Source organism: Ictidomys tridecemlineatus, chromosome 1 (assembly GCF_052094955.1).
Source record: "Ictidomys tridecemlineatus isolate mIctTri1 chromosome 1, mIctTri1.hap1, whole genome shotgun sequence".
NCBI lineage: Eukaryota > Metazoa > Chordata > Mammalia > Rodentia > Sciuridae > Ictidomys > Ictidomys tridecemlineatus.
The window spans coordinates 91,127,535-91,140,170 of NC_135477.1; the positions used below are offsets into that span (position 1 = coordinate 91,127,535).

A 12,636-nucleotide genomic window follows, 5' to 3' on the forward strand; every position below is an offset into this window, starting at 1 on the left:
TCTAGAATTTATGGGATCATTAGAAGAGATGGTTTGTAGAAAGTTTACATCATCATAAAAACTTTTTGTTTGAATTATAAACAATTATTGCCTATGCAAAAAGTTACATTAATATATTTTAAAAGAATATCTGTCAATGATCAATTTCTCAAACTGGGTAATATATGCACAAACATTTGTTTTACAACTAATTCATTATGTTTTATATCTTTTTGGTATACATGTCACACTTTACATTTTAAAATAAGTGCTAAGCTTTCATAATCAAAACCTTGGTTCCTTACATAATATTTATCTTGCTTATATTATAAAAATACAAGAATAGAATTTCAATAAATGAAAAGGGAAATTGAACAATAAAAGTAATTACATTTTTAAAAAATCTCACACAGGCAAGGGTAACTCAGTAATTTTTTTCTTCTTTTTTTTATATCAGGGATTGAATCCAGGGGTTCTTAACCACTGAGCTACATCCCCAGCATTTTTTATATTTTATTTTGAGACAGGATCTTGCTAAGTTGCTTAGGGCCTTGCTAAGTTACTGAGGCTGGCTTTGAGTCTCCTGCCTCAGTCTCCCAAGCTGCTGGGATTACAGATAATTCAGTAAATTTTAAAGTGGGTTTAAGTAGACAAACAATCCTCTGCAATATTACTAGGTAGTACCATAAAAAAGAATGACTTTTATGACTTTTGCTGGTAAGTGGATGGGTCTGGAGACTATCATACTAAGTGAAAGAAACCAATCACAAAAAAAAAAAGGTCAAATGTTTTCTCTGACATGTGTATGCTAACACAATACAAGGGGGAGGAGGAATAGAAGTTCTGTGGATTAGACAAAGGAGAATGAAGGGAAGGGAGGGGGGACAGGAATAGGAAAGACAGAAGAATGAATCAGATATAATTTTCCCATGTTCATATATGAATATACCACCAGTGCAACTCCATACCATGTACAACTTCTAGAATGAAATCCTAATTAGAGTAGGTTATACTCTATGTATGCATATCAAAATACACTCTATTGTTACATATATCTAAAAATAACAAATAAAAAGACTACCAAAAAGAAAAAAAAAGCGGCAGGCAGTAGAGCATACAAGTTGTGGTTCAGAGCCTGGTCTCTACATCTTTCTAACTATGTGAACTTGAATAAGATACTTCAGCTCCCTGAACTTGTTTCCTCATTGTAAAATGGAGAATAGTGCCTAGGTCACAGGATATCAGGTGGATTAATTAGGCAAGGAAAGTAAAGCATGAAGCTTGGTGCAGACACCTATAAAATATTCAGTAAAAGTTTTTTCTAGTGGTAATAAAAACATTATCCTGAATCACAAGATTTACTCTATGACCTACTTACTCAACTATCAATCTTTATTTGATGCAACTCCACAAAAATAAATTGAGATGTTCCTTCACTTACAGGAATGAACCACCTAGTCTAAAATTCAGCATACTAAAAGGGCAAATTTTAGTTGAATGCGCCCTCTAGTGGTGCATGTTATGTGCAAGTACCAGGCACCTACATAAGATAAAACCTAAGGTGAAAGTCACCAAGGTTGGTAATTAGAATCTGAAGCCAGCTGGTTAAGATCATTGTTATGAGAAACACTATCATATATCTCGTATAGCTCATTATTTTTAAGAGCTACAGGACTGTTTTGTCTTTTAAAACTTTCTAGAATATTCACGAAATTTTTTATGCTAAATCCTATTATTCCTGTGGTACTGACTTTAATCTTTCCTCTTAACTGGGACACTTTCTAGTTTTCTCTAATGTTGCAAAGTAACTATTCAGTTAAAAAATACATTCGGTTAAAAAATACAGTAAGAAACCAAGCACCAACTATGTACCAGGTAATGGGGATACAGTAAACAACTTATTACACAATTCATTATGCAATTTCAAAATTTGAAAAGTGCCATCAGGAAGCTTAGACTGCCATGAGTACACAACAGGGAATTGGTTTAGTATAGGAAGAGACTGCAAGGTGAGGCTAGTGAAGTAGGCAGCTAAGAAGTTTGAACTTCATTCTAAGAACATTGAAAAAGGATGGGTTTAAAGTACATTGCATGTATCTGATTTGGCAATCTGATTTACACTTTCAAAGTTTCACTTCAAAAAGGCAGAGAAAGTGAATTTGACGGAGAACCAACGCCCAGACCAGAAGCACTGCTGGTGGTGAGACAAGAAGTAAGCTGGAACTCGGGAGGTAACAGTATTGATAAAAAGAAACAAAGTGGGCTGGGGTTGTGGCTCATTGGTAGAGCGCTTGTCTAGCCCTGGGTTAGATCTTCTGTACCACATTTAAATTTAAAAAAAAAAAAAGCGGCGGAGAGAGAGGAAGTGGACCAATATTTAAGAAGTAAAATAAATGCAGAATGATGTGGGGATGGAGTAGTGGTCCGAGTGAACCGTGTGGCTGTGATGCCATTATATCACTAGTACAACTGGTGGTGATATCCAGGAGGGAATAATGAGTTGTTGAGGAAAGTAGGTTTTACCTCTTAGACTTCCCTGACCACAAGGTGTAATATTTCAATTGAATGCGCACCTAGCATTGAACAGGACCATACGGTACCTCCCCCATCAAATAGAGCCCTCAAATGCCTGTTGTTTTTAACTTTTATCACAGTGACTTACTCCCACTGAGTCAATACCTTTACCTGGCCTCTGTCTGAAATGTTTATAACTCCCGCCCACTCCCAATTTTGCCAGATGTTTGTTATTTTTCGAAATCCAGTTCAAGACACCTTCTCAAGGAACTTTTGGGCATCTCCTTCCCCACTCCAGTGTTTTCCTACTAAGTTGTAAATTCACAGATTTGAAGATTGTGCACTCTTCATATCTGGGTCATCGGCGTCCAGAGCAGCACCCTTCAAACACCAGGAAATCCACAATCTTATTCTCATTTACGCGTTCAGAAGAATCTGAAATGCCCACAACGCCGCCTCTCCCTACTGACGGGAGACGGCTCGCCGGAAGTGACGCTCTATCAAGACGTACGCGATTCCGGTCTCGATATCCCAGCTGCCATAGTGGGGCCGGGCTTCTCTGGCTTGCTAACTCGGCTGCTCTGGAGGATTCACGCGAGGTAAGAAAGTGCGCGTGGCATACTGGGAATGAGATCCTCGAGTCCCTGGATGTCGTAGGGAACCTCCTGTTGATTTCCCCGGACCTGGCCAGACCCATATGGAAACACGGGAGGGCGGAGGAACTGGCTGCTGGATCCCTGAGAGCCCCCTGCTTCCAGTGGGGCGGAACCGCAGAGATGTGTGGCTTGCCGGGGCGCCGGCCCAGGGATCGTCTCAGCTGTTGGGGCGCTGGCCGCCGTGGACCCCTCCAGGCCGGGCTCTCCCACTTCACCCCCTGATACCCAGAGCGCCTTCTTCCCATGTACTCAGGGGAACAGCTCCCGCCGCTCTTGCCAGGCGCAGAATCTTCGGCAGGAGCGCGTGTAAAGTGGTGTGTAGCGTCGCCCACCAGTTCTCCGGGTCGGCCCCTCGGCTCCTGTTGGTGACCTGTTTGAGACTAGGGAGCCGAGGACCTCACGCTGATTGGCACACAGAATGCTGCCCTAAAAGGGCTTACCTAGTAGTAGATCTGATCATTCATTGATGGTGGTTGATGTTCTCATTCACCGCAGAGAAAAAACTTTTCCAAATTGTTACTTAGTATGTAAAGTAACCGAAACATTGTTCCGTTTTATGTTGGAACCAAATAATTCGTTGTAGAAGAAATTAACTCCTTTAAAATGTGTATGCATCAAAATGAAATCTCTGTTTCTGAATATTAGAGTATATTTGGGGGCACAATACCAAGATATACTTTTTAGTATTAAATATATTGTATGTTTTAAATCATAATTGAAAGGAACTAATTGAAGATTACTTAAAACTTCTGGGCTGCAAGCTGCAGATACTCAAATTAGTAATTAGAGTGGAAGACTCGATATCACCATGTGACTATAAACACTTTTGTATACCAGTTTTATTTATAACTCTGCCAAGAAGGGTTATAAAGATAATCACATTAAAGGACAAGGTTTCTGGATTCTTCTTAATCTGCTAGCCCAACTGTTGTGTTGGAAGACTAAGCAAGAAGATTGTGAGAAAGTAGCACTGGGAGTTAGAAAAATAAACAGCCAGGATTTGGGAGGAATAACTTTGTTCATTCACTGTATTACTGTGTGGTTTATAATTTATGAAATAATTTCTTAGCAAATTATTTTCCAGTCTTAAGCAAGTATATATGCTTTTTATTTCGACCAGTGTGGTGGCTTCCCTGGCAAGTACCAGATTTATATTAGTAACATATCTACACAACATATAAAATTAAATATATGTAAATATCTAAATGCAATTAAAAGTATTTTAATAATTAAAAGTTTAACATATGAGCATATTTGATACTGATATACCATCTCTTGTTAGTTGTTTTTTTTTTTTTTAAATTGATGACTAACCAGACATGCTTATCTTATGGACTGATAAGGTACCTCTGATGCAACATGACCAGGTGGGCACGAGTTACTACCACACATAATAAGAGACCCTTGCCTGCAACATCATGGGAGGACATGAAGAAGGGGTCCTTGGAGGGAACAAGCCAAAATCGTAAACAACCTGAAGCCAATAGACTGTCCCTTAAAAATGTTGCACCCCAAGCAAAACATAAAAAGAACAAAAAGAAGAAAGAATACTTAAATGAAGATGTGAATGGTTTCATGGAATACCTAAAACAGAACTCACAGATGGTTCACAATGGGGAGATGATAGCAATGGACAGCCAGGAAGTAAGGGAAGAAATTGCAGTTGCTTTAAAGAAAGACAGTCGACGGGAAGGAAGACGATTAAAAAGACAAGCAGCAAAGAAAAATGCAATGGTGAGATAATCACTTCTTCTATGTTATTTACTTTATATAGTTAGAAATTGTCATTCATATACTCACACATACACATATCTTAGAAGGGTCTAATTACTTTTGTCCTAAATTCATAAAGCATCTTTTTTAAGGTCTTGTACTTCAGCACATATATGCTAGGCACTCGATACATTGCTTAGTCATCACAGCACTACAAAGATGATGGCAATATCCCCATTTTATGGGTACAAAACACTGAATTGTAGGCAGGTTAAATAACTTGCTGTAAGCCAATTAACCAATATCATGTGAAATTCAATCCCAGACTTTAAAACTTAGGTTCTTGACCCTGTCTTCCAATAGCCCTTTTTCAAATCGATATTTTAAAAAATGAAGATTAGGTACCACAGGTTAAATGTGTGTAGTTTCCATTACTTGGAAAGGATGGATGTTCTTTTATCTTTATCCATAAAAATTCAAGACACAAGAAAAAGAGATCTAGCATGAATCACACTAGTTAGTAACAGCAGAGTTAAAACTCCTTAAGATTTTCTAGTAATTGCTCCCTATTTCAGCCATACTACATTCTGAATAATGCTGGGGGCAGCAGGTTTATTTCTGCAGTGCCTAGTCCTAGATTTTAAACTATGTCAAACACAGGAAATGAAATACTTAATATAATTTTTTCCATTCTCTAAGTGAATTTCCCATCTTCTACCAGGATGCTAAAAAAGAATCAGGACATGTTGCCAGTTATTAGACTTTGATTTTTTTCTTAGAATTGTGAAACGGAGAGCACTGTTTATACCAGTACAGACTGTATTATTATATTTAAAATTGACTATTTAGGGATCATACTTGTAAAGTATCCCTTCTGGATAAATTTGGATAGAAAATAATCGTTTTTATTTGGATTAGGATAAAGTTTTGTTTCACTTGTAAAATCAGTTATTTTAAAATATCTTTAAGCCAAGAAAATTAATCTAACTTGAAATTTAATCAACATAGGCCGTATGGTGGATTGCAGACCATTTGAAGACATTTACTGTTATACTTCTTAAGAAAAGCTTTATGCTTGTAATTAAGGACTAATGATGTTGTTTTTCACAAAAGGAGTGCTTAATAAATAGTGTATGGCTTGTTTTTACCTACTGTCAATTCACTTTCTTGCTGTTTTTAAAATTCCTCATACTGTGTGTCAGTTCTTAAAGGCTAATAAATTGATTAAAATACAAAGATTTATCAGTCAAATCTCTATAAGCTAATCTACATTAAACCAAGAGACCAAGGCTTCTCATTGTGGTGATCCAATTTTTAGCAGTAACTTTTCCTTCAGTGGTAGAATAAATATAGTCTATTCATTTAGATCAGTTCATTTTAAGTGTAAAAGTTATTGTAGACTTTAAAGGGACTCATTCTTCTCCAATGTTATTAAACAGGAAAAAAAAGAAAGGACAGAGGTACAAAATGTGTTTTATTTTTCTTATTGAATTTGCCTTTTTTAAAGAAAACCTGTGCTTATTAAAGAATAAAAAAAAAAAGTTAAGTGACTATTTGTTACCTAAAAAATACATGTACATTTTTACAGCTTAAATAAAATAATTCAGATATCTTTCATTTCTGATTATAATTGATGTTCTGTTTCATTTTGGCAGAAAAATATGTACCACATTGCTGAGTAGTATGTAAAGATCTGTATATTGTTTAGGTTTTGTGTAAGAGCCAGATAATTATAATTATCCCTTTACAATATATGGTGCATATCTTCTAAAAATGAAACTCTATTTCTGAATGTTAAGGTTTATGAAAAGTTCAAAACAATAAAGATTCTAGGTGTAATGGCACACACCTGTAATCCCAGTGATTCAGGAGGCAGTAGGATCGCAAGTGCAAAGCCAGCCTTAAAGCAACTTAGCAAGGTCCTAAGCAACTTAGTGAGAACCTGTCTCACAATAAAAAATAAAAAGGGTGAGGAAGTGGCTCAGTAGTAAAGTGCCCCTGAGTTCAGTTCCTGGTACCAAAAAAAGAAGATATAATTTTTGCTACATATTATGTGAAATGAATCATGCTTTAATTGGAAACATTTGACCCAAATTCATTCAATTATGTGAACCCTAAAAGTATAAATATTAATTTGAGTACTAATTTTATAGCCATTAAAAAGCTCCATTTTTTGGTGCAGACATTTCCTATTAATAAAATGAATAGTCCATATTTATTCAATTTATTTACACAGTTGCCTGTTTAAAGCCATATATAACATTGTTTCTGAGATTAATGGATTTGGAGATTGAAAATCTTCAAAAACATTGAAACCCTCTGATGGAAATGACATCTCTAGTCAGGAATGTGAGAAACACTTGTTATTCTACAAATAATGTATTGAGGTTTTTTTTTATTCTTAAAAAAGCTAAATAGCTTGAAAATGAGAAATGTTTTAAAGATGTTATTGATAACAAGTGTAGTTTTGTAATGTGGAAACTCACTTTTTGTTTTCCTAGGTATGTTTCCACTGTAGAAAACCTGGCCATGGAGTTGCAGATTGCCCAGCTGCCCTTGAAAATCAAGATATGGGCACTGGAATATGTTATCGATGTGGGTCCACAGAGCATGAAATAACCAAGTGCAAAGCTAAAGTAGACCCAGCTCTTGGTATGTTCTCTTTTACTTTCTTGGGTTTTGGGGTTAGGGGAGTGACCAATAAGTAGCCAACTGAGTTTTTTGTTGTTGATAGAATTTGTTATAAGTATGCCACTTAATATTTTGAAATTGTAAAATTTCATGTTATGTAGAAAGAAATTATTTTAAAGTAATGTGAATTATATAACTTGCTATATACAGAATCAACTTAATACAAACTGGTGATTCTTACAGGTGAATTTCCTTTTGCAAAATGTTTTGTTTGTGGGGAAATGGGGCATCTGTCCCGTTCATGTCCTGATAATCCCAAAGGACTCTATGCTGATGGTGAGTACTATTACCCTCATACGTCAAACTATCAAACATGACAAATCATCATGCAGAGTTGTCATTTCATTTATTTACGCCCTTAATCAGTTCGTGCATGCATTTTTGAATAAATAGTAAAATCTCAAGAATTTCACAATTTTTTTTATCAAGTGCTTTTAATGTACTGGAATTTTTGTACAATATGTCTTGATATATTAATAAGTCAGAAAAAAACTAAGGTGTATTTTTCAAACATTTTTTGTGAGAGTGTGTTATACATTTGTACTTTTAAACATAACAGAAGCAGAGGGATTACATATCAAAACTAAAAGATTTTTAAAATAATGTTATGTATTTAATCTCAGCCTAGCATCTCATTTTGGTAGAAAGGATGATATACACTACTCAGTTTTATTTCTGAATTTTTTCCTTATCTGGCATGGGACCATGTAACTTAATTTAAGCTCAGCTAATGTCTTAGGGTCCTACAATAAAGCCTATGATGTCTAACACATTAGGAGGAGATTGTTAACTGTTCATGTTTTAGCTGGCACCATCATGGTATAGACACCTCTTTTGTCTTGTGCTGAGTTCCAACTGGAGAAATCCAGTGCCAAAGCATAGCTTTTGGAGTCAGTCAGACCTGGGTTGTAACCTTACTCACGAGCTACAAAACTTTGATCAACTTACTAAACTTCTTTCATCTCAGTTTCCTCACCTATAAAATGGAGATGAGAAAACTATATTTCAAATTTTATTGATTCTAAGACACACATTTTTTTTAACCATCTCAAATCTAAATCAGAATAGATCTTATCTTTGTTGGGTCTCACATAATTGACTTTTTTTTCTGGGGGATATGTGAAATAATGATACATCAGTATTATCTTAGATTTAGTAAAGTATGGCATTTACCTATTATGAGGATTAAATTGTATTATTTTCAAGTGCCTCTTCTGTTTCACTGTGTCATATAAAATGATAAAAAGGCTTAAAAACGAAAGGCAAGACAAGTAAATAACATAAACTTGAAATTTCAGCCAGATTTGTATCCTTTTTCTAAGTGGCTTAATATTATAAGCATGATTATCATAATGCCTGAACACTAAGCAATAGTGTTTTACTGTTAAGTGAAAGATTCATTTAGAAACATGTGTGTTGTAATTCACAATCTTGAAATGTCTCTTAAAATAAACAGGTGGGCATTTTTATTAGGGTTAAGAGGCCTGTCGATGGAAGGTACTAAAACAAAAGTTAATTTTATCCCTTTCCTAACTGCTTAATCCTCTCTGACCTGTAGAATAGAACAGTAGTGATTCATAACCTTTGTTTTATTGTTTGTTTGTTTGTTTATTTGTTTTGCGGGGGGGGGGGGATCATTGACCATTTGGGAATCCAATAAAAATTATGGACATCCTCCTCAGAAAAATGCATTTGTACACAACTTTTGTTACAAGTCCAAGACTCCACAGACCTTTGATTGTCTAACTGTGATCAAGATCCAAGTTTCTGTGCCATGATTCTTAGAAAAAACCCTTCCACCATCTCTCTCTTCCCTTCTCTACTTGTACCTAGAAGGCCAAGTTCAAGAGATAGTGAGTGGTTAGATAAAACAGTACTCTGGAAAGTTAAGAGAAGTGGAGAATGAATTATTACTAGGAATGGTTGTACCTACATAGGTTTCTGGCTCCGGTTACTTTTACAGCTGATAAGGATGTGAAGATTAAATAAAATAAGAAACTGCTTTGAGATATTGAAAGCCCTGTGTAAGTATGGATAGTATTCAATAACTTTGTTCTTTCAAAAGGTGGTGGTTGCAAACTTTGTGGTTCTGTGGAACACTTTAAGAAAGATTGCCCTGAAAGTCAGAATTCAGGTAAGTCCCTGGGCCTCTATTTCATAAGGGGGGTTTTATTACTTCTCTATTTTTGCTGCCTTTTGATATTAGTAGCTCATAGGAGTTCTACAGATCTTAAGATGACCTGTTTTCCTATTGCTGTTCTCAGAGGACAAACTGATCAATAAGCCTGAGAGGATACTTGTTTATAAAACATTTTATTCATTAATTTTTATATTTGGTAACTGGTGAATTTAATTATAATGGAGCCTAAAGTCTCCTTTCACTAAGAGAAAAATCAAAATATGAAAATATTTTTCAACATTAGGACGGGATGCACTCATACATGCTTTGCTTTGTGTGTACCTAAATGATTCAGAGTGATTGCAAAAACTGCCCAAAATATTAAAGATGTGCTAATGACACAGCAGCTGGCTAGTTATTTTCTCCCTGATGAAATACTAGCCTGTTCATCACAACTTCATAAATGTTGGCTCTACCTATAGCTGATTTGAGGAGGTGGGGATCATCATTCCATTAGTTTGCCTGGATTAGAATGATGATGATCTTGTATTAAAGAAAGCAAGGCAGTAGGATAGCCCAGCAGTGCTTCTTGAGGAAAAAAAGCACATTTCTTTTTATTTCTTTTTTTTTTTATTTCAATAAGCCACAGTAGTACAGTATATCTGCCTCTTATTTCTTGCCCCTAACATTTAAATGTGAGACCCAAGAGTTCTTGTTTACAGTCTTGTCTAGAATAAGATAGTCTTTACAGTAGTTTAGGGAGTGAGATTGAAATGATGAAGTGGAATTTGAATTCTCCCTCCTGGGAGGATTGCCACTTCCCAAATGATAAGACTGACAAGCAGATGTTGTATAATTTCACAGGTGGAATCTTGTGCATTTAAAACCAATGCTTCATAAGTCTTGCTGTTTACAGACTTCTTGGAATTCATTGACTCTATAATGATGAACTCTGGGAAAGAATGAAAGAGCTTTCTCATCAGTTTGTGCATTGCAAAGTAGTTGCTGCATTTCCCTAATTGGGATGAGAAATTGCCTGTGGTACTCTGAAATCAAGGGTTATAATCAATTACAGAATTGCTCACTTTCTATGAGTGATGAAGTCTTCCCTCTTTGTGATTATTCACGTCAAAACTAGTTCCTTTGCTAACCCAATATCAATTTAAGTGGATGCATTTGATTAGCCTTTTCCTTATATACTGACTTTTCTTTTACAGATCGAATGGTCACAGTTGGTCGCTGGGCAAAAGGGATGAGTGCAGACTATGAAGAAATTTTGGATATGCCAAAACCAAAGAAATCCAAAACAAAAATACCTAAAGTTGTCAATTTTTAATAACGTTCAGTACCATTGTTAATTACTATCACATTGTTACATTCCAAACTGGGCGTGCTTTACAAGTTAGGCTTCCTTAACCCCAAGAACAGTTTACTTCATTCTGTCCATCAATGAGTACTTCTACCGCTGTTTGGAGAAAGTCACTGAAGAAAAGCACAAGATGATTAAATCGGATTCTCTGAAAGAACTTGTTTTTAAAGGAGAAAACTTAGACAAAACTAAGTTATATAGTTGATTTATATGTATGTATGTGTATGTATAATATATACATATATATAAAACAAAAGCATACTGCTTTGCATTTGTGAATTAATTTTTGGTCATTGTTTTCTTGGTGTAAAATATTAATTTATTATTATACCAGAAATTTTTAAATTGCCATAAGTCTGTATTTTTAAAATATTGAATAAAAATGCACTTGCTGTTCCCTGAATATCGGATTCTTTATTGAACTAGTCATTGTTCATAAATATCCATATAACAATCCCTTTGAAATTAAAATCTTTTATGAATCCTGCATGGGGATAAGCAGGGATTTGGTTTTTGTTTCAGTTTTGACATAGTTAAGGATTATTAATGTTGGGGCTGGGGTTGTGGCTCAATGGTAGAGCACTTCCCTAGCATGCATGAGTCTCTGGGTTCGATCCCAGCAACACATAAACAAATAAAATAAAGGGATTGTGTCCATCTACAGCTAAAAGAATATTTTCTTAAAAAAAATCATTAATGTTAAAGTTGAGAGGTACCTCAGCATAACAGAAACTCTTTTTTGCCTTTGATTTTCAAGAAAAAAATTCTCACCCAAATTTAGTGTGCAGAATTTAACCACAATGATGACACATAACAGATTGTATATCAAACTTAATAGCATTTTGTTTCTCATGTTTTAGATGAGTCAGGGCGAGATGAAAGTATCACCATAATAGAGTTAGAACACTAATCAGAGACCCATTAGCTTCTTTGTCTGATTTGATGAATACATGCATACTTAATACATATATTTCACAAGGCTCGACGCTACCATTGTACTGTATAATGGAATGACTCTGGTGGTTTGTGTGTTTCATTTGAAATTTTACCTGATTGAATCCATTTGTAACTAAAGGAAACAGCTGTGATTAGTTACTGATGCCTCAAAAGCAAAATATTTACCAAATAAAAAAAGAAACACTTCTCTCTGTTTTCATGTCTGCACAACTCAACTGTTCCAATCTTAATAGGAGCTGTGCTTTTATTTTCTATGTGAGAAGAAAACATGATGACAAAATACTTCTCTGCATCCTGGAGCCAAAGAAAATGAGTGCCATTCAAAAGGAATTACACAGGCAGAGAAGGACAGTAAGGCTGCCTTAATCATTCAGTCTGAATATACCCAAACATTTCACCATCCTGTCGGGAACTGAAGACTGCAAGGAGGCTTCACTCCAGCTGCAAGTGGAGTGTGTACTTTTTGGACAGTATTCAGTATATGGTGCCCATTTTGTCTTCCTTGGATCACTTTGTTTATATTGTAATGATCTATAAATGAGAAAGTGAGAGCATTAGAAATAAATTGCAGGTGATGAATATAACTTTAAGTACAGAACCTGAAAGGAATGCACCAGAGGTAGAAATTCAGGGAAATC

General features: G+C 35.4%; 1 protein-coding gene across 2 annotated transcripts; it reads left to right on the plus strand.

Annotated features, from left to right (window-relative positions):
• The first annotated feature begins 2,873 nt into the window (after window positions 1-2,873).
• Window positions 2,874-11,444, plus strand: Zcchc9 (zinc finger CCHC-type containing 9). 2 transcript variants are annotated; one of them, XM_005315646.5, is made up of 6 exons: window positions 2,874-3,092; window positions 4,493-4,883; window positions 7,364-7,514; window positions 7,737-7,829; window positions 9,619-9,687; window positions 10,890-11,444. In XM_005315646.5, exons 2-6 carry the CDS (start codon window positions 4,509-4,511, stop codon window positions 11,006-11,008), a joined length of 807 nt encoding a protein of 268 aa, XP_005315703.2. In that variant the 5' UTR covers window positions 2,874-3,092; window positions 4,493-4,508; the 3' UTR covers window positions 11,009-11,444. The 2 variants fall into 2 exon arrangements, with proteins under 2 accessions (XP_005315703.2, XP_013214771.2); XM_013359317.4 differs by lacking the exon at window positions 2,874-3,092 and adding an exon at window positions 3,099-3,463.
• The last annotated feature ends 1,192 nt before the right edge of the window (window positions 11,445-12,636 follow it).